Raw genomic sequence first — 27664 nt, 5'->3', positions numbered from 1 at the left:
TTAAGACTAAGCCTATGTTTGCATAGGTGGGCAGAAAAATTAAAATTGTTATGGCCCCAAGGCTTCAAAATTTGGAGACCCCTGGTCTATGCTATTACTAATAGTCCCATTAACCTCTCGATCTTAGCTAAATGGGCTCATCACAATAGACCACCAGCGGCAGTTCGGAATTGAGTTATTTTACCCTATCTTGGTAAAAAATATTGAAAAAAAAAGCCCTAAAAAAACTATAAAATGGTAGTAAATAATAAAAATTAATGAAAAATAAAGAAATAGAATTCACACAAAATGCTATGCAAATTAATCTAATTCTATAAAAAGTTTGTAAAAACTTACTCGCACAATAAAGAACTGCAAACACAATCACTCTGAACGCATTCATAATAAATCTTTACTCGTAAATGAAAATCATGAATATTTCAGCTGGGTAACGTTTTTTAATAAAAAAAAAGGCGAGGTTCCATGTTATTTTGCAAACTCTTTGTTCTTTGTTTGCCTTTATTCTTTTAGAGTTCCGTAGTCAACAAAGAAACCTATTACTTAGTATTTTATTCTGTTTTGTTTAAAGACTTGATGCTAGAAAAATGTTCATAGAACAAGTTCAAAACCAAGCAGAAAATGATGCTCCCACTGGAAATCGAACCTGAACCCTGGGGACCTAACCACTAGAGTTCACTTGACCATAGAGACAGTCATCATCATCATTTTCAGGTTATGGCAATCCACTACATAACGTAAACCTCCTCAAGAACCCTCGATTTGCCACTGTGTTGCTATTGCGATTTTTTATGAGGTCGTCGGTCCATTAAGTATTGTCCTATGCTACGTTGGCCGAGTCGCTACATTTTCCTTTTTCATCGACTTCAAAAAAGGAAGAGGTTCTTTATTCAGTTGTATTTTTCATTAGTACCCTGACATTTTAGCAAACTCCGTTTTCTTCACTCTATTTAGTACAACGGTAGGTACAATGGTTTTACGGAACTACTTGACACATGACTTTAGCAAAAAATTCACTCTCGTCTCAAACTAAAAAATAAACAGTAGGTACCTACCTAAATTTTGAATGACAAGGTGTCGTTAGGGCGTTAGGACGGCCAGTCACTGTTTTATTCAGTTTTTAGTACAAACTTTGTACTTTTGTGCAATGTAGTTATGCAAACTGCAAAAAAAGCTGTCAAGTGCGAGTTAGACTCGCGCACAAAGGGTTCTACAGGGTGTAGTTTTGAACAGCAATGCCAGACTCGAGTGTGACTCAGTGATAGTACCACCTACACATGAAAGTAAAGCCGCCCCGAGAGTGAGGAGGAAAAAATGAGTGATAACTCGTCCTCGTAATAATACCATAATTTCCTGATTCCATGGATTTTTCCAAGAAAATTCAAGGTACTTATTTTTTTTTTCATTTTTTTGATCCTGCATGCGTTGGTTTGGCTGAAGCTTAAACGTACAAGCAGGTAGTCCTATCTTAGAACGTATAAAAGGACTATTTAATATTCTACTCGTGTATTAAAAACAATTTTCACGTCACATCTCAGCGCGTCATTCTGGTTTTTTAAGTTTGCAAAAACTGTAAAAATAATGCAAAAAATGCTACATTGAACACTAAATAAAAAATTAAAAAAATAGTATGAATGAATACTCATTGAAAAGTAAATTCAGCGAACAATACGTCATTTCTTCAGACTAAAGTTTAGACTCCTTTTAACATGTCTACACCTAAAGTATTAATTTTAGCATTGGTATATTTTGCAGGTAAGTTATTTCAATGTAATTATTACCTATATAATTTTAAGTAATAATGTGATCAATTAATTCACCATAATCAAAATTTTTAACAAATTCCAATCGGGAGTAGGTAATTACAATTGCACTTTCAGGATCAGTAAACAGTTTTTCGATATTTTGTATAGGTAGTTTACAAATAATCGAGCGAGATCAAAATCGTTTCAACCCAATATACATATTTAGAAACGTTTATACACAGTAGATAAATCAAAATTAATTACCTCATATACATATAATATACTGTGGTTTAAACGTGGTCAATATCATTTTTTGACGTCTATACATACATATTGTTGTAAATTTTGTTTTAGTGTTCTTGTTGGTTGTCCTATTAAACAAATAAATATGACTTAATTTATTTACACCACAGCAAACACAGTCTGCGCCGATCCGGACCTATCTGGTTGTGAGGTAGCCGTAAAGATAGAACAGGGGCACGTGTGTGGGAGGAGGAGGAGGGCCACCAATGGGGAGGACTACGCCAGCTTCAGGGGAATCCCCTACGCCAAGCAGCCTCTTGGGGAACTACGGTTCAAGGTATGGCCAAGTTTCCACTTTATATCTTTTTTGATATTTATTGTCCGTGATGCGTAAAATCTTTTCTTAAAGGCTTTAATCCTTCCTTTGTCACCTGTCATCCGCTTTGCAATGGAGGGAAGTCGAACCTAATTTCGAACTCCTCCTATGTTCTTCTAATTAATTTCGTTGCGGGTCCAATGACAGTTTAACGTCCCCCCGGGACAAACTTGACCTTCATTGGTTCGGTTTTTATGGCGGTCAAGCTGTAGATCCTGGCTACACAGGAGTTGCAGCGGTGGGAACGAGAGATGGGAATAGTCCCATTTTATATCTTTTTAAGGGATAGATAAGGGGTAGATACTATGTCGAAAAAAGTGATAGATATTATTCTTGTTGTTGATCAAGAGTCACAACGTGATTAGAAAATTCGCTTACACTCTCAAATGCTCTAGGTTTTAATTGCACTAAATGCATTTGGTTCCCAGTCTAATTATTCAGGATTAAATAAATTAACCTCGGATATTGGTAGTTACACTACTTGAAATCCTATGACCGCTCATTAAAAATGTTGACCCTGTTCATCCCCTTAAGGGGGTGAATTTTGGAAAATCCTTTCTTAGCGAATGCTTTGGTCATAATAACTATCTGCGTACAAATAACGCAATCCTATCAGTGGTTTGAGCTGAGCGTTGCAAGATCGGTCAGTAACATTTGCCTTTTATATTAAACTTTTTTTTTCCACAACGAGGAAGCTCTTGGCCTGTATCTCACCTGATGGTAAGTGATGATCAGGCCGAAGGTGTAAGGGAGTTTCACCCGGAATCCTCAACCACGGAGGAACTGGCTATCTTACCTCTAACTGCCGGAAACAACAATGCTGTTAACATTGTTGTTTTTGCGACAGACTTAGGTAAGATGGTAGTAACTAGCCAGGCGGACTTAGAACAAGCCCTACCACCAACCAAACCGAACAGAAAAATCTGCCCCCACTGGGAATCAAACCCGGGACCTCTGCGTCAAAACCAGGTGGTCTTACCACTAGACCACAGAGGCGGTTAAATTAAATAATAAATTTAACCTTTCAGGAACTGCAACCGGCCGAGCATTTCGTAGGCGTCTTCAACGCAACAGAATCTGGGCCCATCTGCCCACAGTTGGACATGTTCTACGCGCCTATAGGCCTTGTTCCCGATCCATCCGAGTTCGCTGGAGAAGACTGCATCAGGATCAACGTGCATGTGCCATATAAGTTCCTTCCAGACCGTTTCGGAGTCACCAAGCGTCTTCTCCCAGTTCTTTTATGGATACACGGAGGATCTTTCTCTTATGGTTCAGGAAACGCAGAGTTCTATGGACCTGAATATCTCATGACCAAGGAGGTTATACTGGTCACATTCAATTACAGGTATTTTGGAACATTTCTGTTTCATCATCATCATCATTTGAGACATAAGACGTCCACTGCTGAATCCCCTGCAGATAAAAAAATATGGCCTCCCGCAATGATTTCTTTAATGACCGATTGGTAGCGGCCTGCATCCAGCGCCTTCCTACTACCTTTATGAGGTCAGTGATATACAACTGTCACGGATAATCTGCTATGGCTACAAAAAAGTCACCCGTGCCTTAAATAATTGAAATACAGGGTCCTTCTAAACTAGCTACATTCCTTTTAATGGGGGCATCTATACGGTACACTGAACAAGTTCACCAAATTTGAGTATGTGTTTTATAATGATTTTACAAAGTTACTTTTTCTAACAAAAATAAAAATTCATTTCGTGTTACATAATGGAACATGCTGTATTTTTTACTCACACAACAAAGCTGTAGTGTATTCATTCTGCACAGGAACACGAGACACAACACACACAACGCTCACTACCACTGCACACTTTTTTGTTGTTTACACTCACGTCATAACAACTCACAGCAGTCGTCACAGCTGATAGCCGATTAGCTGATCGACTGATTGGGCGAGCTATCACTTTAATGTTGCAGGCCTACTCTCATATCGTTGTCTATCCTTATTATCTTATGTTAATCACAGTAAAACGGACTCACGATACCATCGAAAAATCAACCAGCAAAGGCCATGATTTTTTAAGGCGCGTCTTAGTAAATTTATTTGCATTTGTGCATCTGTGCGTCATAGTTCACTTCACGAGCACTACAAAACGCACCTTCACACAAGAAAGCTAATCAAAAACTGAATTAAATCAAAGCGCACGCGCCGACAAATGCCGACAAGCCGCACGCCTTTTGTTGACACAAAGACGCCGACGCCGCCAAAGCAAGAGCCGAAAAGTTGGCATAAGCGTACAGTCGACGACAAAAAAGAAACTTATTTGTTTATTATTTTATCTGCTTGCTTTCGATTTCAATTGATTCGAATCTAAATTATGGTGTTGTGTATTTCATGGTAAAATATCCTATAACAGATAATAATTAAAAATTAATCGAACTTATTGTTTTGTGAAGGTAATTCAATGGCCTAGTCAATTATTTAGAAACATTAAATTAGACTATTGAAGCAAATAAAACTCTTCAATTTGTTTGTATTGATATTCCATTTATCCTAAATCAAAGTCCATTCTTAAATTAATCGTTAATGTCATCATTTCTATTACAATAGAAAAGTAGATGAGGTAGGTAGGTACCTAATTAATTAGTTAAATAAAATTTCCGAATCATTTCCGTTCCAACTTGGTATTTATTTATGACCTATCTTATTATCCTGTGATTTAACAATAAACACAATTTTAATTTGAATAGTAAAAAAAAGTTTGTTGCATTTCTTAATTTTATTTTGGTGAGTGTACATTGCGCTAGCCGGCGGCCGGCGGCACGTGTCTAAAGGCGGCGGCACGTGTCTAAAAGTTCGTTTGCTGCGCGCCGGCTAGTGTTGTACGATACGACACTCGAGTCTTGGAATCTTACTTATTAAAAGTTTGAAGAAAATAAAATAGCTATGAATTAAGACTGTGTGTTTATTATTTTATTGGACCGTTTTAACTTTTTGATTACGAAAATCGTCAGTCTTTAGATGGATACTTCTGATTCGATTATTTGCGTTTAATGCAATTTTATTGATATTACATTTGTATTGTGCGATTTATTTTATTTTCAATTAGGATATAACATACGGATGATGATTATGAAATCACTCATTATTGCCTATTAGTATACACCAACTCAAGTTCATGTCATGATTCAGTCTAGCTCAAAGAACTTAAAATACTCGAAAGGACTCGGAAGACTCAATTATTCCCTTATTCATGTGACTAACGAGTCCTAGTCTTAAAAATAAACTCAAGTCTCAAAATAAAGACTTTAAAGACTCGAGGTTCTTACAACACTAGCGCGGTCGGCTATTGGTGGCTATTGTGAGGGACGGCTGTCTTTGATACCACCGACTCCGCCACGCATAAATAAGGATGTCAACTCCAAAATTCTTTCTAATCTTAATAATAATAAAACTATCATTATTTACTTTTATAATTTTTTTTTGTTTCTACGATGATTTTAATGATTATTATTTCAGTTTAAAATTGATAGTTGGGAACAATTATTTACTTTTTTACTTCGGAATACTAAAGACTGCCGATAATCACAGGTAGTTAATTCGATAGCGTTTAGTTTCTGCTATGATCGAGTCAATTACGAATCACATTTTTATTTAATTTGCTAAGGGGATATTAAGCGATTAAAATTAACATGAAAAATGTGCCTGCTTTATCGTAATAATAACCGTAATTCTAAATTTCATAGTCATGGTAACTATCCCATTTGTGTATGGCATAAAAATAAGTCATTGATTTCGGCAACTAACTTTTTTGCTTCGTTTCGTTGCTACGTTTGAAATAAAAGATTTTTACAAGCGCAAAAGTATTTTAACGAACTTTTGAATAAACATCATTCCATTAAAGCCACTAAATAAGTACTTACCACATAAGATTTTTTTATGTTACCAAAAATAAATAAACTTTAATTTTCTGCTTAATTTAATTCCTTAAATAACTAGTAGTAGCCCTAGAATAGCTTGTGTGGCGCCCGGTCCGTCGTCCGGCGGCACTCTTGTGTTCGCGGCCAGTGGCCCAACGGCAGCACAAGCGCAATGGCGGCCATTACGTAAGCTCGTGTGCGTGCGGATTTTTGTCAGTGTAGTAGTGAATCAGCTGAACAGGGTGTTGTATTGGGTTGATAAGAAATGAAGTTGTTTCCTTAATTATCTCGGAAACTAGCCTGAATTTTTGGCTCAAACTTTGGGAACGTATTCAGTGTGACGTATACATGCTCCCATTAAACGGAACGTAGCTGATTTAGAAGGACCCTATATATTCTAAATTCTAACTCATTGTTACTCATCTTTGGCTGATGCTGACGGCTGATATTTTTACTCGTATTCCAGAATTCACGCTTTGGGATTCCTCAGCATGGATAACGAGTACATCCCTGGCAATAACGGACTAAGGGATTGTATTACCGCCATGAAGTGGGTGCAGAGGAATATTAAGTTCTTCGGAGGTGATCCTGGAAGAGTGACGTTGGCGGGGCAGAGCGCCGGCGGGGTGATGGCTCATTTGCTCTCCATCTCGCCAGCTACTAAAGGGTTATTTCATCAGTGAGTTACTTTGGACTGGTATTTCTACTCACTTCGAACTCCTCCTATGATTAATTTAATTGTGGGTTCAATAACAGTTAACTTTCTCCCGGTACACACTTTACCTTAACTGGTTGGGTTTTTATTGACGGTCAAGCTGTAGATCTGCTACACAGGAGTTGCAGCTGGGTGAACGAGATGTGGGAATAGTCCCGTGATATTTTTACTCAATATGTTTATGGTTTCCATAATTTAGTTAGACATAAAAATAAATGTTATGTAATAATACTTTGAAAATTATCTAGAGTTCCAAACAAAAAAATTCGAAAGGGACAATGAGGTATTTATTGGAAAATCTTCAATTTCCAGGGTAATAGGACTAAGTGGAAATTCTCTCACTTCCTTCTACACATACTCTCCGATCTTAGCGAAAATACTCAATGTAATATTCTTCATTGCTGTTGGAATCAACCCCTTTGGAGACCCGAAGAAAATCCACGACGAACTCGTAGCGACTCCTATGGAAACACTCCTGAAGGGAAACAAAGTGATATTAGACCTTACTGGTCTGGTGTCCTTTGCCCCTGTCATTGAGACGAAGCAACCAGGCTTCACGACTGTCATACCGAAAGACCCTGAAGAACTCCTGAACGAAGGCGCTGGTAAAGAATACCCGATGGTTATAGGGTTCACAAGCAATGAGGGAATGAGTTTGAGGAAGAGGTTAGAAGAGGTGCGAATGGAAACGACGTTACGCCTGGCTCCTGCGTTGGCATTGCCACAGAATTTGATATTCCCAAAATATACTTTCTTGGTGCCGGTGCTGACGATCAAGCATTTGGCAGAATACTTCAGCGTGATATGGATTACTTTGGATAATTTCGTGGTGTCAGCGACCGAGTCTTATTATATGTATCCAGCTCAAAGGCTGACGCAGAAAAGACTTAGAACGGGGGCTGCTGATACATTTTTATACCAGTTTGCGTATCCAGGTGAAAACAGCCCAATTAAGATTGGGTTGAATACGACGTTCCCAGGAGCATCTCATGGGAAGGATATGGCGTATTTCTTCAGATTCAACCACTTCCTTGGTCCTCAGACTGAGGATGACGAGTTGGCGCCGACTACTGACGATAATGGGATGAAAGCCTGGATGACTAACTTCATATCTAACTTCGTAAAATCCGGGTAACTAATTATTTGTTATTATAGGTACTAGAATTAATGCATCGTCATCTCTATCAAATTGTAATCAAATCCAACCTATTTTCTTTCAAGTTTCTTCATGACCCAGTTCGATAAATAAGTATTGTAAGTAATCCGCGATTCTGGTAACTACATATTAAGTCAAAGTCAAAATTTCTTTATTTGTTTAGACTAATAAATAGTTCTTACAAATCGTCATTTTGCTCTTAAGGAGCCTCTACATGTCTCATAATCTTTTTACCCTACCAGCGCTTCGAGACCAACATTTGGCAAGTGCTGAGAAGAAGCGCCGCAACAAACTCAGTCACCACTGTCTGCCGGTTAATATAAATAAATAGAAATAGCAGTAGTAGGTACATTCGATTCAGGAGCAGTTCACTGAATTTACCATGCATTCTTGTATAGTGTATCTTATAAGAATGGGTATACAAAATTGCGTGGCATATTAAACAAGGTAGTGACGTGCTAATATCTAGACTTACAGATTACATACTCAAATACTAGTAGAAATGACTCGCATACCTACATAAGTTGGAATAACTTGGATTGACCAGTCCCCGAAAGCAGCGCCTGTTCACAGACATGACGAGTGAACCAGCCATCGCTTCACTCGACCATATTAGAGGGAATGTAACGACCCGCCTCACTACGCCACCACCCCAGAGACATTTTAGTGAGAATGACAATACCAAGTTATCTCTTAGAGAAAAAAAAAACTAATAATAAAGCTAAGTAACAGTCCAGATTGAGAAGCATGACACTATAACATTTTAGAAAATTAGATTAGTTTATACATTACTCATAGCACGATTTTAATTCTTTTTAGTGCGAGCATGAGAGGACCATAATCCTACTCCCAGGATGACTTATCATTAAGAAAATCTCGAGTTGTATAATAGGCTTTTTTAAGCATGTGATCTTTAACTATACCTTTGAATTTATTGTACGGTAGCTCTTTATATTTATCAGGGACTTTGTTATAAAAATGGATACCTTGTCCCATAAAGGTGGCAAACACTTTGTTAAGTCTAAAAGCGGGTATAGCCAATTTATTTTTATTTCTAGTATTGATTTGGTGAATATCACTTTTCTTTTTGAAATCATTAATATTTTGTTGAATAAATAGAATACAGTTTAAGATGTATTGTGAAGCGGCCGTGAGAATGCCAATTTCTTTAAACAATTCTCTAAGGGACGCTCTTGCTTTCATTTTATACAAGTATCTTATGGCACGTTTTTGCAGAATAAATATTGTTTCAAAATCTGCAGCTTTGCCCCATAGCATGATTCCATATGACATTAGGCTATGAAAGTAGCTAAAGTAGACTAAGCGAGCTGTTGAAACATCGGTTAATGACCGTATCCTTTTTATTGCAAAAGCCGCTGAGCTGAGCTTTCCCGCCAGAGTTTCTATATGGGAGCCCCACTGGAGTTTTGAATCCAGGGGAATTCCCAGAAATACAGTAGATTCTACCAGATCGATTGCATTATTATTAAGTTCTATTTGGGTACTAACTGTTTTTACGTTAGGCAAAGAGAATTTTATACATTTTGTTTTCTTTGCATTCAGTTGTAGATTATTTGTAGTGAACCAACTTAAAACTCTTGTTAGTGCATTATTTACATCGTCAAAGTTATTTTTACTTCTATCAATATTAAAAATCAAAGATGTGTCATCAGCAAATAACACGATTTCGCAAGAGTCTTTAACAAAATATGGTAGATCATTAATGTATATAAGAAACAAGAATGGACCCAGAATGGACCCCTGCGGAACTCCCATTTTCACAGGTGACCCAGAAGACAAAACACCATTTATGTCGACTTTTTGAACTCTAAAGTTTAAATAGGATTGTATTAAATCCAAAGCCGAGTCCTTTACCCCATAATAGTGCAGTTTGCGAATTAGCGTTTGATGTTCTACGCAGTCAAAAGCTTTTGAGAGATCACAGAAGACCCCTAGTGCATTTTGAGAATTTTCCCAAGCCTCGAAGATATGTTTAAGTAGTGCAACCCCGGCATCGGTGGTGGAACGACCCTTGGTAAAACCATATTGTTCACTATGAAATAGTTTATTAGAGCCAAAGTGAATCATAAGTTGCTCCTGTATGATTTTTTCAAAAATCTTGCTCAAGGCGGGCAAGATAGAAATGGGTCTATAATTGCCAGGGTCGGTTTTGCTACCAGACTTAAATAATGGCATTAGTCTACTGTGTTTCATGAGGTCGGGGAAGATTCCCTTCTCTATGCAATTATTGAATATTATCGCTAACTGTGGGGAAATTATATCAATAATGTGTTTGACTATCTTGACAGAGATGCCCCAGATATCAGTTGTACTCTTTACATTTAAAAGATTAAAAGTTTTAGTGATATCTAATGGAGTAATATGTTTAAAAGAGAAGTGCGAGTCACAGGGTGTCACGTGGGTTTTCAATATTTCTTCAGCCTCGGAGGGAGATGACTTTAAGTTGGCAGTTGTTGCTGAAGCTATATTAACAAAAAATTTGTTAAAAGCTTCTGCTACATCTTTATCTGCAGATATCAAATTATCGTGAACTTTGAGAGAAAAGTCATTATCTCTTGGTTTTAGTTTACCAGTCTCTCGGTTGATAACATTCCAAGTTTCTTTTATTTTATTACTGGCGTTTCCTATCTTGTCCCGAATATAAAAAGACTTAGCCATGAAGCAAACTTTCTTAAAAATTTTTGAATACTTTTTCACATGCTCAAGAAAAGATATACTATTATTATACTTTTTCATGCCATAAAGCTCATATAACGTATTTCGACTTTTGTATATTCCCTTAGTAGCCCAGTCACTAAACTTAGATTTGGTATTTGGTTTTAATGGCTTTACAGTAAAAACTTTGTCATGTTCGGTTTTAATACATTCGAAAAGGTTATTGTAAAGAGCATCTGGGTCTCCCTGCACGTACGGCACTAAATGCAATTTATTTCCAAGATTATTCTTAAAACGTTCTAGACGACTAATGGTTACAGGTCTACATACGGCATTTTTGTTACTTGTATTATTAGAATTATTAAAAATAAATTCTACTTTAATACCACAGTGATCTGACGTAAGATTGTGTATACAGCTTTTTTGTCAGGGACACAGCTAGAGAAAATATTATCTAGACAAGTAGCTGTGGTTTCCGTAATTCTAGTTGGCTCCTTAAATTGACTAAACAAATTAAATGACTTAAAAAGGGAAAGTAGTCTTACAGAATATGATGATGAGCTATCTAGTAAATTGACGTTAAAATCTCCACAAACTAAGACCTTTTTGTTGCTGTTACAAGTTTTATTAAGAGCATCCTCAATAGCCGCTTCAAAAATACCAAAGTCCCCAGAAGGGGGTCTATACACACATACAATGATGTAACTCTCAAGCTCGACACAGGAAATTTCGAAAACACGCTCAACTGATAGCCCTACTACATCTTTGCGTTCTTTACATTTAATATTATTATTGACAAATATTAAGGAGCCTCCGTGAATGGCAGACTTCCTGTAAAACGCGCTACATAACTGATAATTATCTATGTAAAGAGAGCTTTCATATTTCTTAAGCCAGTGTTCAGTAATACACATTACATTAATGTCAAAACTTTTTAAGAAAAGCTCTAATTCTAAAACTTTGCTGGTCAAGCCTTGAATATTTTGATGAACAATCTTGAATGTTCCAGACTTGGCCTTTGTCGAGTGCCTCAGTTTAAACAACTAGTAGTAGGTACAGTCTTAATATTATTACTATTTACATAGTGAGAAATCAAATTATTAGTACCCTGATTATGATTATTTTTATGAATATGATTACATTTAATATTGAATGCAATCAAAGAGGCTAATTTATTCTTTAATTTTTTAGAGAAATACATTGTATCTACAGTCAACTTAAAGCTAGAAATAAATTTATTTATGTCAAAAAGTAAAAGTGCGTCGCTATGACGATAAGTCAGGTTATACATTAGTATATTTAAATCAAATATTTTCTTGTTGATCTTATTGAAATTATACCCTGAATTTACATAGGGTAAAGCACACAAAATTATATTAAATTTTAATCTATTTTGCAAATCCAAGAGTTGGTCAATATTCTGAATTATACTCTTTTTATCTACTAAGTAACTATTACCATACATTATGATAACATTGGAGTTCTCATCCAATTTTTGGTTTTTACTAATTTCGTAAATTATCTCTGTAAGAAACCTACCCGGGTAGCAATAGTTCAATACTTGTGTATTCAAGTGCTCCCTGAGCATAGAACCTAAATTATTATATTACCCAGAGGAGGTGCTGACTGACCGCACAAATTACCATATTGCGGATCATCTGCCAATATCCTCAGGATGCTGTTGACTGGGTTCAAAACTTCAAATCAAAAATCAAAATCAAAAATATTTTATTCAATTTAAACCAGTATTTTGGCTCTTATGAACGTCAAAAATAAAAAGGGGTAGCCCTTAAGGGGCACTTTACTTTACATGTCTTAGGTTCATAAGTGATATTAAGTTCATAAGTGATGCCATTTTTTTCTTTAAGGGGACCAGAAAGCTATCTATTCTTGCCCTCGCAAACATCTCAGGTGTACTGCAAAAGCGAGGGAGCCCTAACATCATTTTGAACACTTTGTCATATCGGATACGAAGAGTATTTGGCGATCTCTTGGTTCAATCCATTCATAGACCGCCCGTGTACAGATTCTGACAGTATTTTTTTATGCATAACAAGGTAGGTAGGTATTTGACCGCAATCGCATGCAGTCTAGGATGGTACATATCTGCCCTGTAAGTACCTATTCACTCTCGACTTGAATAGGCCCGGATTACAGTGATTCTGATTGCCTATTGTCGCTTCTAGATTAATATTTAAGTATCTATTGTTCCAGATCACCAACAGAAAACATAGATGACTGGCCTCCCAGCCAGGAAGACCTGAAGTTCCAAAACATAGAGAAGCCCTTCGTATACGATTACATTCCTCCGACTCCATACATGGAACAAAGATTGGAATACTTTACTGCATTGTATAAGCTAGGCTTTTGGGAATAAACATTATTATATGTATAGTTAGTATGTAGATAGGATAATATTACAAATTATTTATTGTTGATGGCCCTTATCTGTAAAATTTGCATTTTGTATGGAGAATTTAACGAAAATGTTTACTAACAACTAAATACTAACATTTTTGCGAAACTAGCAAGAAGCCCGAAGTCGGTAAAAAAACGCGAATCCAGCACGCGGCCATATCAATTGGTCTCATAAGGTCAATATTATGAGTGGACTACTTAGATAATGAAATATACTACTTATATCAAAAATAATGTTATTAAATGTCGGTATTGTTGTGAAAATAAAATAATAATTATTGTGAAAGCCTTAATTATGTTTTTTGTTTCAAATTGTGGTTTTCAAATGCATTGACATTTTAATAAATACATAAATATATTATTTTTATTTATTAACGCGTCCTTGCTACAATGTTTGCAAGCGACACGTCTTCAAAAATTACGAGCCACTCTGGAATCATCTTCAGTAATTGAACGTTTATAATAATCGGATAAGGATTGAGAAAAAATCAAATAAAATCGTGATTCAAAGGTGTATAGCGCCATCTATAGATGTTGGTAGAATGTTTGTGCAGACTTGGAAAATCTTGCGGAGATGAAGGCTGAAATTAACCGCGACAGCCTTGATTTTTTGAGTTTTTCCACTTTGCCGCTAGAGGTAGCTCATACCAGCTCATACAGTAGCTAGAATCACTAGAATCTAAAAAGTTTCATGTGGAGGTTTTTTATTACAAGCTTTTTATTATTACAAGCTTTATATTGACTTCACTTGTTAGTATGTGTGGGACAAATCTTGCAACTGAATTTAATACCACTTCTCCTCAACCGATTGAGCTGAAATTTGGTATACTTATGTAAGTACGATGACAATGCAATGTTATAGTACCATTGAGCTGGTCTGATGATGGAGTCAGGACTTGGCCATAGTAACTCCTAAACGAAACGGCGGAACCTCATCGAGTTTGGGTTCGTTGGATTTGTCTTTTCGAGCACTTTAGTGCTAGATTATCTCCAGGGCTCTGAGATTGAGATACAACTAAAAAGTGTAAAATAAAATTATAATAAAAAAAATCTTTTTTAAAAACAAGCTTTACCTATTCTGAAATGCAGTTGTACTAAAATGAAAAAAATAATTGTATGCTAGGTTTAAATTAATAATTTCGAAAGCTTGTAGCGCAAACAGAAAAAAAGAGGAATAAATTCCATGCGAAATGTTGTTTACATGTCTCGATCAATTTCCTCTATAAAGAAAAATAATCACGTCCATATTCACAAACGAAAGCAGCAAATCGAACGCACAGCGTTAATAGAGCTCTGTGATTGGTTCGTGTGTCACCCTGTGCGTCCACGCGCACTGTGAGGCCTCATAGTAATGTTTGTGAATACGGGTGTGAGGTATCTTTTGAGTTATTTCCTTCTTCCTTCCTTCGTTCGTTCGTTCGTTTCAGCCGAAAGATGTCTACTGCTGGACAAAGGCAAGGATTTCCACGAAGACCGATCCTGCGCCGCTCGCATCCAGGCACCTCCCGCGACCTTCGCCAGATCGTCGCTCCACCTAGTGGGAGGCCTGCCCACGCTACGTCTTCCGGCTCGTGGTCGCCACTCAATAACTTTCCTGCCCCAGTGGCCATCAGCTCTACGAGCTATGTGCCCCGCCCACTGCCACTTTATTTTAGCGATTCAGCGGGCTAAAAACTTGTTCCTTCCTAAAAACCCTCAATTTTTTTTTCAATATTGGTTCACTTTTGAGATATGAGTGTCCTTAAACAAAAATATTGCAAATGACCTTACAGCACAGAATAATAAATTAAGTAATCTTACAGTCAAGATCTCGCTGAAGTTCAGAAGTCGTCTCATTGAAAAACAGTTCTAAATCCGTATTCACAAGAGTCATTTTTGATAGAACGATTACTCGATAGGATCACAACTCAGTGTTTTGTTGTCTTTGAAGTTTTGTCATGTGAATAAGGCTACTGTACCACAGAATAATTACCTGTACTATAACCAATTATGTCTTCTGTGCTATAACTCCTTACAAGATTAAGTTCTAATTCCATCCAAGTCACCCTGTTTATAAACGCGAAATACCACTCACTGATCAATCTCAGAAACAAAAACACCTACAAACTTGTTTGGCAAGTACCTAGGTTCCTTATAGAGTGTAGACATTCGCTAAGAACGGACCTTACAGAAAATAATAGTACTGCATAGTGAATAATATTTGCATAACTGCTTCCAATTGTATAATTATTGAGAACTCATTATCACATTATTTAAATCGTTTTTCCATTGACATTAATAATGTCTTCTGTACGACTACTTACCTACCAATTTTTAACTTCGGTTCTTAGTTGGGTATTTCTTTGAGAATGCGCTTAATAATGTTCCCCTAGAAACAGTCCCTGCTAACACTAATATTATAAAGAGGAAAGGAAAAGAAAAAGTACTTAACTCAAAATAATATTTTGGGCAATTGTTAAGGATTTTCTTCACTGGATGCGGTCTACTTTTTGGTATCAATTTAAGAATGGCCAACTACGAGTAACAATGGAAAACAGTTGCGTTTATGTCAATATAGTCAATTGCAAACATGCGTTTAAAGTGCATAATATTATGTAAATTTTCATGTATTAACTTTATTAAGTACTAGTTTATCGTCGGAGATCGTTTACTGTTCACTGTATTTCAAGATGAGTACTACCAAAGTATTAATAGTGGCAATGGTGTATTTTTCTAGTAAGTATTTTTTACCATTTTCGTAGATAATAACTAGGCTTCCAAGGATTTCCACAACGACCGGTCCTGCCCTCATTCAGGTAAGAAAGAAAGAAACATTTATTGCCATGGACATCACAGAAGACAAAAGATGTAGGTAAATAATAGAAAAAAAAAGTAAATAAGACATAGGTGACATAAAACATACAATGAAAGTGAAAGTAAACTGAGCAGTGCCACCCTGTCGCACAGCGATGTCCATCGCAATGGGACCCCACTCAGCATATGCCGTGGCCCCCGGTAAGGGAGGCCCGCCCACTGCCACTCGATTTTAGCAATTCTGCGGCCTGTAATATTAGTACATACTGTGTTATAGCGTGTCACGCCGCCATTCCGGATCTAACTGGTTGTGAAGTGGCCGCCAAGACCGAGCAGGGGTATGTGTGTGGGAGGATCAGAAACGCCACCAATGGGGCGAAATACGCCAGCTTCAGAGGAATGGAATATGGGACGCAGCCGCTAAAGGAACTCCGATTCAAGGTATTTATTTTTGTTTACCTGATCTTAGGAGGTAATGTTTTACCCGAAATTTAAACTTTGACTTTGTCTTTAGGATCCAGATCCAAACAATTGTACTTCGTGAATAAAGAACTGCAATTCGACCTATTTCAGGAACTGCTACCACCTCCATCATTTGACGGACTCTTCAACGCCACAGAGGCCGGTCCAGTTTGCGCCCAAGTGGATGTTTTCTACACGCCAAATAACCTCGTGGCTCCCCTGTCCAGCGGCGAAGACTGCATCCGCATCAACGTCCATGTGCCGTACGACTACCTTCCCGCAATCAACGCAACCAGCAACTCAAGCAACCTCCTGCCAGTCCTGTTCTGGATCCACGGAGGATCGTTCTCTTACGGCTCAGGGGACGCCGACGTGCACGGGCCTGAATATCTGATGACCAAAGACGTTATTTTGGTCACTATCAATTACCGGTTAGTAATGAATATTCTTGTTATTGCTATGAACAGCTTAAAATAAAAATATATTACACCAATACATAATAGTTACCAATAAAGTGCGAGTAAACGTACTCATAGATTGACGTCTGTCGATTCTGGAAAATTGGCGATAAGATTCGAGTGACAACATTTTTTAGGTAATTTGGTTCCCATTTCAGGCTTCACGTTTTCGGTTTCTTGAGCTTGGATAACGAGTACATACCTGGAAACAACGGGCTAAGGGATTGCATCACGGCTCTCAAATGGGTGCAGAGTAACATCAGGAACTTCGGAGGGGACCCTGCCCAAGTGACAATAGCCGGCCAGAGTGCCGGAGGGGTCATAGCTCATCTGCTATCAATTTCTAATGTCACAAAAGGACTTTTCCAACAGTAAGCAATAATCAATAAAAAGTTACAATGTTATTGACTTAAAAACGATTTTTCAGTTCTTTAAATTTTAATAATGCTATTTTCAGAGTAATGGCATTGAGCGGACATTCCATCGCTGGCTTCTACAGTTATTCGCCATCCTACGCAAAACTCATCAATGCCATCTTCTTGCCTGCTGCTGGAATAAACCCGCTTCAAACGCCAAAGAAGATCTACGAGGACCTCGTGGCAGCTCCTCTAGACAATTTACTGCGCGGCCAAAAAGTTCTGTTAGACAAGTTTGGTCTTGTGTCCTTTACTCCCGTCATTGAGAACGCTCAACCAAATTTCACGACTGTCATATCTCAATCACCAGAAGACCTCTTGAACGCTGGAGCTGGTAAAGACTACCCCTTGTGGATCGGCTTCTGCAGTAATGAAGCCGCAGATTTCAAAACGAGATTGGAGGAGGTTAACATAGTAACGAAATTGAGGCTGCAGCCTTCATTGACGTTACCACTGAACTTGTTGTACTCAGCGAACCCACTGACGGTGCCGGTTCTGACGACGCTGCAGCTAGCGGAATACTTAAACGTGACTTCTATAACCCTTGAGAAATTCTTGGTGGCAGCAACTGACTCGTATTACAAGTATCCAAGCCATCGACTAGCCCTTAAGAGGTTGAGAGTGAATGCGTCGAACACTTATTTGATTCAGTTCTCGTATCCAGGAGAGAAGAGCGTATTAAAGGACGCTTTCAGCCAGAGCTGGTCGGGAGCAGCCCACGTGGAAGACATCGCATATTTCTTCAGGTTCAACCATTTTCTTGGACCTCAGCAAGAGAACGAGTTGGTTCCTACTTCCAATGATAATATCATGAGAGCCAGGATAACTAATTTGATCTACGCCAACTTCATTGTCAGGGAGTAAGTTAATGTGTTTTATTTATTTTCATACCTATTTTTTCTAAAGTAGCTCATTTCTTCGTTTTCTTCATTATAATAGTAAAGATTATAAAGCTGTATTTATGTTCATTGCTCTTAAATCCCTCGGTGCATTGAGAATTTTACGGTTTTAATTTTCTTTATTTCTCAGTATGATTTACATCGGTTACATGAGAAAAACAATTGTTTGACATCAAAATTAATTGAATGGCGAGCGTGAAACAGTTTTAGGAAGGAGACCCCTAGTTCATTCAGGGATAACATTTGAGCACCATTCTCTCCTCCTTCATAACACTAGTTCATCTGACTGGTGCATCATCACTAGGGTATATATTATATTTGTTTGTTTCAGTGCTCCATTTAATCTCCAGATATACCAGTACATATCCATAGAGGGGCCTTACGACATTAGAGACGAATTGATTATCGACCAAAATGAGGACACCTACTTCTCCAACTTGTATTCTGTTGGTGGCCTTGGACCTGTTTAAAAGTTAAGTTACCATTACCAGTGCCATGCTGACCAGGTTTCTCTTCAGCATTATAACCCGATCAAGTTAACTGTGCATCTGGAAGCCGTGCGTGATTACCTCCGGTACGGGGATACCGGTGGGACATCATCCCTCTATTGCGTCGTTGGGTGAAGCTTGACACCTAAATATGTCAATAAATTATTTTATTTCTAACACTCTTTTATTCGGTCGTCGTATAAGTAATTAACTATGTAATGGAATCTAAGAATCTGAATTACACGCACTTTAATTCTTGTATCATCATGAAACTTGGCAATTATATGTAGATCAGATGACAGTACAAATGGTACCATCGAGTTGGTCTGATGGGACTGGAAAGTGGCCATAGGAACTCCTAAACGAAACGGCGGAATCGCATCGAGTTTGGGTTCATTGGATTTGTCTTTTCGAGCACTTTAGTGCTAGATGTTTTAGTGCAGTAATTAAAAGCCTGTTTTTAGTTTTTTAAACTATTATTTTTTTTATTATTCCATCTCTAACCCTAAGTATAACTTTTGGTTTACTAAGGCTTTGGAACCTTTGCCATTTCAAGGCATTTCTGTACCACTGCAGTAAATTATTGCAGAAGACTGATTTTCCACCTATTCTAGAATTCTTGTGTACCCTACCTATTTTTAGTAACAAAATATATTCATATTATTTCACAAACAGATGAATTATTGTAAATTCTTTCTGATGAGATAAATGTCTTGAGTTTAAAATGATCATTTTTAGTTACCAAGAGGACTTACATAATTATGTTGATGATAATAAAAGGATTTACTGAAATTGTACGATATTGAAAATCCCATGTCAAAAATGTGTCAAAAAAGTAGATTGAACATGAAAGCATAGCTCCGATATTTAAACAGATTAGGATGAGTTGCACCACCTAATTTTGACCGTAACTATGACAAAAACCGGTGTTTTTTGCATGGGATTTGACAGATTTTTGACGTTTGTCAAAGTTAAAGTAAGATGGTGCAACCCAGCCTAAGATATTCGAGGCCATCGCAACATTAAAATATGTATAACACAATACAAGATCTTATGCCTGTACTATCATAACATTAAGCGTACTTATTCATGTACAGTCGCGGAATGAAAAGGTTCGTCACCTTAGTGTCGGTTTTCGCTTGCACTAGGTACTGTAAAGGTAGCATTCGGATCAAGACGACCGCGACGCGAGACCGCGACTCGAGACCGCGACCGGCGACCGGTCGCAGGTCGCAGGGCGACAGCTACTTACGAATCTTCGCGACACGAGTCGTGCGACCCATACGAAACTCAGTATGTTTGCAGTTAAAGTAAAATAGTACCTATCTGTAAACAATAAAAATAAGTACCTTTTCTAATAAAAATATGTATCATTTGAACTTACTTGTTTTATTTAATGCTTTTCCAATTTTTCCCAAATATTGTCTCTCACAGTATTATCTTTATAAGCTTGAAGTCTCGTATCGAATACAGGTGCGTTTTTACTTACTAATTCTATTAAAATTTCGTCTTCGTGCGAAGAAAACACGGCCATTTTGCATCTGTCGCGCCACGGCACTGCCTTGTGAGCGACCGAGTCGCGCGACGCAAGTAGCCGACAGGCCACGCCCACACGTCGCGCGACTCGGTCGCTTGCATCCGTCAGCACTTCCTATTAATTCATATAAAGCAGTGGGTCGCGGTCGCCGCTCGCGGTCTCGAGTCGCGGTCTCGCGTCGCGGTCGTCTTGATCCGAATGCTACCTTAAGAGTCAAACCAGCTGCCAACATAACAGTGCAAGAAACAGTGCTGCTAACATTTAAATAAATATGACGTTTGCTAACGAATAAGGTTTTGCTTGTTTATTTTTCTATCCCATCATCAGTGCAATGCAATGATGACATTGACCAATTGACAATAGTTTTTTTATTTTATAAGAAATAATAATGGCAGGTTGAACCAACAAGAAGGTTTTAGTTTAGCAATCATAATAATAATCTTGACAAGATAAATCGTCAAACAACTTTGATCTGAATAATTTTGAACTTTACTGACGAACAGTTAAAGATTATTTTCTCTAACTCGAGATTATTCTGTAACATAGTTTCAAAAGGTAATATGTGCTCGCGATTCGTTGAAGGAATCAATTTGAAAACTGACGAACCTTTTCATTCCGTGACTGTACTTAGGTACTTGATTTATTAATTTTAATAAATCACTGAGAGGCATACCACAATAATTTATTATGTTACAGTCTAAACTCATAATTGGTGGTTTTGTAGAGCAATTCTATAAATTATAAGGTCGTTGATGTTCTCAGAACAATCATTGTCATTGATGTTCTTAGAACAGTCTTGGGAACCACACAGGATAGTTTTTATCCCAGTTTTAGAAAAAAGGACGCGCGCGATTATACTTTTTGTGTGACAGATAAAATTTCAGGCCGCCAAAGCCGCGGGCAAAAGACGCCCTATCTTTGAAACTCTAAAGTAAAAGTTAGTCACTATGCTTTTCTACAATTTTACAAACTTTATATTGACTTCACTTGTTAGTATGTGTGGGACAAATCTTGCAACTGAATTTAAGACCACTTCTCCTCAACCGATTGAGCTGGAAGGGCGTAGCAGGATAGTCTTGGAAAAAGTGCCCCCAGAGCCTGAAGTTCGAAACAGTGGCCAAACGATACTTTATATAAAGATAGTATAATGTGCAAAATTTCACCCCCCCAATACCCCCCAGGGAGCCACGACACCCAACTATACCTAAAACTGTTTTATTTTTTTTCTCCAAAACTATGTAACTGACGAATTTAATTTTTTGCACAGGTATTGTTATGTCTCATAGTAATAATATAAAAAAACAACAGCTCTATAAGTACCTTCCATGATGGAAAAAAATAAAAAATAAAAATGAAAGTAAAGCAGATTTTGGAACAGTCATAAATAGTACCCGATACCAACAACTTGTATTTTTTCGCTTAATTATTTATTTGCCATACGTTTAGGTATTCAGTTTGATAATATGGCATTCAGTCAGGTACTCCAGTACTTCTTAAATGTTATAAAAATAAAATGTTTACCAAATTGCTCAAATCATTGAATTAAAATCCAGTCCTGTTGTCTTCCCTAGCCAGGGGGGGGGACAACAGGACTGCACCCGAATTACACAAAATAACGCATATTAATAAAAACACCACTAAATAAAACTTTTAAGTTAAGAAAAATAAACAAGATTCTTGTTCAAATATTATGGCCTAAGAGTTTTATTTAAAATTAATTAAACTATGTTGCACCTTAGCTAGATAGACAAAACTTTGGGATTACGTAGGTTGAAAGTTGGCACTCATTTGAAAAAAAAACTGTGATTGTACTACCAAAGGAAATCATTATACAGGGTGTTACAATTTTTATTTTTTATTTTTTTCCATCATGGAAGGTAGTAATAGAGCTGTTGTTTTTTTATATTATTACTATGAGATACAACTACACCTGTGCAAAAATTTAAATTCGTCAGTTACATAGTTTTGGAGAAAAAAAAATAAAACAGTTTTAGGTATAGATGTGTGGCATGGCTCCCTGGGGGGTGTTGGGGGGGTGAAATTTTGCACAATATACTATCTTTATACAAAGTATCGTTTGACCACAGTTTCGAGCTTCAGGCTTTGGGGGCACTTTTTCCAAGACTATCCTGCTACGCCCTTTGGTATACTTATGTAAGTACGATGACAATGCAATGTTATGGTACCATTGAGCTGGTCTGATGATGGAGTCAGGAGGTGGCCATAGGAACTCCTAAACGAAACGGCGGAATCGCATCGAGTTTGGGTTCGTTGGATTTGTCTTTTCGAGCAGTTTAGTGTTAGATGATGTCCAGGGTCCTAATGATGGATTAGGGAGGTGGCCATAGGAACTCCTAAACGAAACGGCAGAACCTCATCGAGTTTGGGTTCGTTGGATTTTTCTTTTCGAGCAGTTTAGTGCTAGATAGATTATTTCCAGGGTCCTGATGATGGATTAGGGAGGTGGCCATAGGAACTCCTAAACGAAACGGCAGAAACTCATCGAGTTTGGGTTCGTTGGATTTGTCTTTTCGAGCAGTTTAGTGCTAGATGATGTCCAGGGTCCTGATGATGGATTTGGGAGGTGGCCATAGGAACTCCTAAACGAAACGGCAGAAACTCATCGAGTTTGGGTTCGTTGGATTTGTCTTTTCGAGCAGTTTAGTGCTAGATGATGTCCAGGGTCCTGATGATGGATTTGGGAGGTGGCCATAGGAAATCCTAAACAAAAAGGCAGAAACTCATCGAGTTTGGGTTCGTTGGATTTGTCTTTTCAAGCAGTTTAGTGCTAGATGATTTTTTTTGAAGGGACGCGCGCTGGTAGCTTTTTTTTTTTTTTTTTTTTTTTTATACCCCTTTTTATATCTGCAATCGACTTAGGTCATAATCAGATGTTTTGTCTTGCTTTTTTGTTTGTGTTCATGAGGAGGGGTATTCCAGTAAATTCTCTCCCTCGGTTTTTACTAATTCACGTAGCAATCTAGTCCAGCCTTCCAATATTCAGTCCAAGCCACTAGCATCTTTGGTCCAACTGTAATATTTGCCATCTTTTCAGTCTTGTGGTGGTCTTGTGGGTTTGTTCCACAATTTCTCTAGCAAGTTGGTTTGTGTGATGTTTTAGCCTTTCCTTATATTTGGTACAGTATTTGCTCACCTCCTCCCTGACTGTCGGCATCTCCAAGTACTCGTGTATCTCTACATTTCTATCGAACCATGGTGAATTTGAGATTGCCCTCAGTGTTTTATTCTGAAACCTTTGGAGGATTTCAAGGTTGGAATTACTGGCAGATCCCCAGAGTTGAATCCCATAAGTCCATATAGGCTTTATTATGCATTTATAGACCAGCATTTTGTTGTTTAAACTGAGGGATGATTGTCTCCCAATCAGCCAGTAGAACTTCTTAAATTGTAAATCTGCTTCTTTTCTCTTTGTTTTTATATGGGTTGCCCAGGTTAATCTCCGGTCTAGATGGAGTCGTACATCTACGTTGTGCTGGTAGCTTGAAGAGCTTTTCCAGCTTAACCGGGCAGAGTGGCGAGTACAAAATGTACTCTAGCCGTTTGGCGATCGTCGGAGCGCGTGCCGACGAGGCCGAGTGTGGGCTTCGCCAAGCGAAGCCCAGGCTCGTACGCGTCGGTCGCAGACCGACGTTCGCGATCGGGCCGTATCGAGCGCATAAGGCGCCCGATCAGTGGCGAACCCAACTAAAGGGTTGCCCACCGCGGTGTTGGACCAAAGTCCAGCCTACGGTGGGCTCACTCTAGTGGGCCCGATAGAGGGGGACTACAGACGCGGCCTGAGGGCGCCACGGTAGGCTCGGACCTCGGCTCAGGCCGTGTCCGGGGGACGGATTGGGGAGAACCGGCCCGGTACAAGTCTGTACCGTCCGAAATGAAATGCAGGGCCTCGTACTCGCCGGCGAGTACGGTGTAACGAGCTACTGTGTTGTGGAGTAGTTGGCGTGCTTAAGGCAGTGATGTCTGTGTTCAGAAATTCGGTAATAGGATCGTCCGGGTCGTCTAGGACATGCCTAGGTCGTCGGTATTGGGCAGCGACATCTTTCTGGGGTGTGTACGTAGCGGCGCTAACGATAAGAGGGTTCTTGTGGTTGATCGCTTTATCAAAGTAGCGACGAGAGGCTTCTTTCATAAAATGATCAATCGATGACATCTCGAAATCTCTATGGAGATTCGTGTTACGCACGAACCACGGTGCATCCGCGGCTCGGCGTAAGAATTTGTTTTGGAGGGTCTGGAATTTCTTGAGGACTGTGCAGGAAGTGTGAGCAAACACCATACGGCGTAAGTCAACACTGGACGAATGCAGGTTTTGTAAATTGTCAACTTATTTCTAAGTGACAGTTTACTTTTCCTTCCAACTAGGTGGTAGAGTTGGTGGGTGTAGTGGTTCGCACGGCTCAATACGCGTCTGAGGTGCGGAGCGAACGATAATCTCTGGTCGAGGGTGACACCTAAGTACTTGGCCTCACTCTTCCAAGGAATAGTTTGGTCAAATAAGGTGAGATGGGTGGGGACATTAGGACGAGTGCGAACCGGAGGACGTTTCGCAGACAAAGCCCTAGAAAAGTACACTGCTGCACTTTTTTCGGGATTTACCTCGATACGCCACTTCCTGTACCATTCGCCTAATTGTGTGACTGCGCGTTGGAGCGCCAAGATGACGTAATTCCGATTACGTCTGGACTTGTAGAGTGCGGTGTCGTCCGCAAAGAGGGCTAAATCCGTATTCGGATATTTGGAGATGTCATTGACGTACAATGAAAAAAGAATGGGTGCTAGATGATGTCCAGGGTCCTGATGATGGAGTCAGGAGGTGGACATAGAACTCCTAAACGAAACGGCGGAATCTTATCGAGTTTGGGTTCGTTGGATTCGACTTCTCGAGCACTTTAGTGCTAAATAATGACCCAGAGATTGAGATACAACTAAAAAGTGTAAAATAAAATTATGGTTCTATATTGGCTCACATAAAATTCTAAATCCTATTCTTTGTCTTACTACCGATTTGTGTTCATAATAATCTCTCTTCATAATTTTATTTTTCATACTTTTTTTATTCATACATTTTTATTACTACCATCGGAGCTCATAACAGTTAGTAATCATAATTTTTTTATCAATACTGTTACTACCAAGAACCATTTAAAATACATAATTTTTATTTTCAGATCTTTTTTCTTCATAACATTCATTGATCATATTGTTTTAATTAATAATGTTGTTACTAAGAACATACTTCAACTCATAATATTGTTGTTCAGAATAATTTACTTTATAACAGACATACTCGTATCTTTAAAAAATTATATATAATTTAATATAGTAGATAAGCATGCAGAGCATGCAGCATGAAAGCAAGCATGCAGCATGCATTGGTATCTCCTCGTCTCCGGCGCTGCGGGATGTGCAGCCCTTCCGCCCTTGCGTAACGAGGCTCAGGCACCCACGCTTGCTTCCGCAGCTTCGGCTTTTTGGATCGCCATCGGCGCCTTCGGCGCCTCGGCGACCAGCCTCAGCCGCTCCAGCTCACCCGGGCGCCTGAGCCTCGTTACAGCGGGCGAGGGCTGCCCTCCCTCCGCGCCTCCGGCTTTTAAATTACACTCTAGGGGTAGGGCAGACAAGACTACGTGGAGTCGGTTTTGCAGCGATACGTTTCTGTCACGTTAGTTTTGTGGCACAAAATATTGCCTGTTTTGGACCATTTCAAATTAATTTAATGTTAAAATACGATTTAATACGAATATAGACATCATGATTTTCAATAATATGGATAAATACACTTATGTGTAATTTATGAAAACAAATATTAGGATACATCACATTTATGAATATTATAGTTATTTATTCGAATGATTATGAGTTTCGATCATTAGTATATAAAAATATATGAAAACAAATATTAGTAAAAACTAAGTGTATGATTAGTGATATTATGAATATCAATGATTATGTTTTTAAATATGTAGGTTTTAAAATTTTTATGAAGAATGATCATTATGGTATCAAATTGTATGAGAAATATTTTCGGACCTCCAATGATAGGAATTGAAAAGTTATGTAAGAAAATGCGCTACCTAAAATTATAATAAAAAAAACTTTTTTAAAAACAAGCTTTATCCTGAAATGCAGTTGTAGGTACTAAAACGAAAAAAATAATTGTATGCTTGGTTCAAAGAATTTCGAAAGCTTGTAGCGCAAACACAAAAAAAGAGGAATAAATTCCATGCGCGATACAAGCTTTTGAAATTCTTTGAACCAAGCATACAATTATTTTTTTCGTTTTAGTACCTACAACTGCATTTCAGGATAAAGCTTGTTTTTAAAAAAGTTTTTTTTATTATAATTTTATTTATTTTGCATTACACATTTGGCATAGGTACCAACAAATTCGATTACTATTACTGACATCAACTTAACACTATCTCTTGACTTATTGACATCATTTAATCTTCTTGCTTATTATTAATATCACTAGTTTTAAGTTGTAACTACGAACTACGTATTATATCTTATTAGCTGGGTGCGAAGTACTAGGTGGGGGTAACATAATCGATCGCAGCGCTCATGGTGGTCAAAAGTAGAAATAATGTAAGCTCTGTCATCAGATGTATCTGTCAATGGCAAAGCGATTCTACATAATACATTTTAATATCATTAATTAATCGCATGAATAGGGTCCTACTGGGAACTTAAATAAAAGAGTGGACTGTTTTTCGATAGGGCTGGTTTAATAGCCGTTTACAATTTGGAAATAACTAGACTATACAACGTGGTAGTACAAAAATGAGTCACAGTAGTTGTTGTGCACAGATGTTTGCCTTATGATGAGAGCGTGAATTATTGAACTCTGCCCTTGTTTTGTTCTTAATTCTTCTACATCTCGGACTTGTCCAGCCAATACCAACAACTTTCCTTTAAATACGGTTTGTGGTTGGAATTTGATATTGTAAAACTCACAAACCCGGTCTTCAAAACAATACTCATTTCGATCTGAAAACGATATTTAATTTATTACTAGTGATACAGGAACATTTAAATATATTTACTGTTATATAATGAAACCGTTAAAGTAGCTTTTTCTTTTTGTTTTACTGTAAAACTACAACTATAAATAAAGTAAACAAACCCTGACACAATCAAAATTAAACACACTTTTTGGACTTACCTCATTTGATTTGAATGACCAAAATTATTTCAAAACCTTTTTTCCACCCAAATCGTGGTATCACAACAATTTATTAGTTGAAAATATTTGTTATTTTTTCATTTCGATATTTTTTCACAAATATACGACCTAAATGTCAATGTGACAGAGCCCACAAAGTTATGGACGCTAGTTGGCGCTGTAATCGTGCACAGAGCCAAGTAAGTACGTG

The 27664-nt window shown here is 38.0% G+C and overlaps 2 protein-coding genes and 1 long non-coding RNA gene across 3 annotated transcripts; 2 read left to right on the top strand and 1 right to left on the bottom strand.

The window, feature by feature from the left end:
* The first annotated feature begins 1659 nt into the window (after positions 1 to 1659).
* On the top strand, positions 1660 to 13572 carry LOC135083959 (juvenile hormone esterase-like). Its single transcript, XM_063978721.1, has 6 exons — positions 1660 to 1752; positions 2156 to 2322; positions 3390 to 3709; positions 6716 to 6928; positions 7277 to 8095; positions 13011 to 13572. Exons 1-6 carry the CDS (start codon positions 1707 to 1709, stop codon positions 13171 to 13173), a joined length of 1728 nt encoding a protein of 575 aa, XP_063834791.1. The 5' UTR covers positions 1660 to 1706; the 3' UTR covers positions 13174 to 13572.
* A 3014-nt stretch (positions 13573 to 16586) lies between these two features.
* Positions 16587 to 19335, top strand: LOC135083799 (juvenile hormone esterase-like). The gene is made up of 4 exons (XM_063978548.1): positions 16587 to 16900; positions 17086 to 17298; positions 17385 to 18203; positions 18574 to 19335. The coding sequence occupies exons 1-4, from the start codon at positions 16863 to 16865 to the stop codon at positions 18710 to 18712; spliced, it is 1209 nt and encodes a 402-aa protein (XP_063834618.1). The 5' UTR covers positions 16587 to 16862; the 3' UTR covers positions 18713 to 19335.
* Positions 19336 to 26995: 7660 nt separating this feature from the next.
* On the bottom strand, positions 26996 to 27630 carry LOC135083796 (uncharacterized). The gene is made up of 2 exons (XR_010259701.1): positions 27454 to 27630; positions 26996 to 27278 (listed from the first exon to the last, which is right to left on the bottom strand). It is a non-coding gene; the product is annotated as an uncharacterized LOC135083796 (long non-coding RNA).
* Between the last annotated feature and the right edge of the window lie 34 nt (positions 27631 to 27664).

Source organism: Ostrinia nubilalis, chromosome 24, assembly GCF_963855985.1.
Source record: "Ostrinia nubilalis chromosome 24, ilOstNubi1.1, whole genome shotgun sequence".
NCBI lineage: Eukaryota > Metazoa > Arthropoda > Insecta > Lepidoptera > Crambidae > Ostrinia > Ostrinia nubilalis.
The sequence above is the reverse complement of the archived record's forward strand: the minus strand, read 5'-3'. Positions and strand labels throughout refer to the sequence as shown.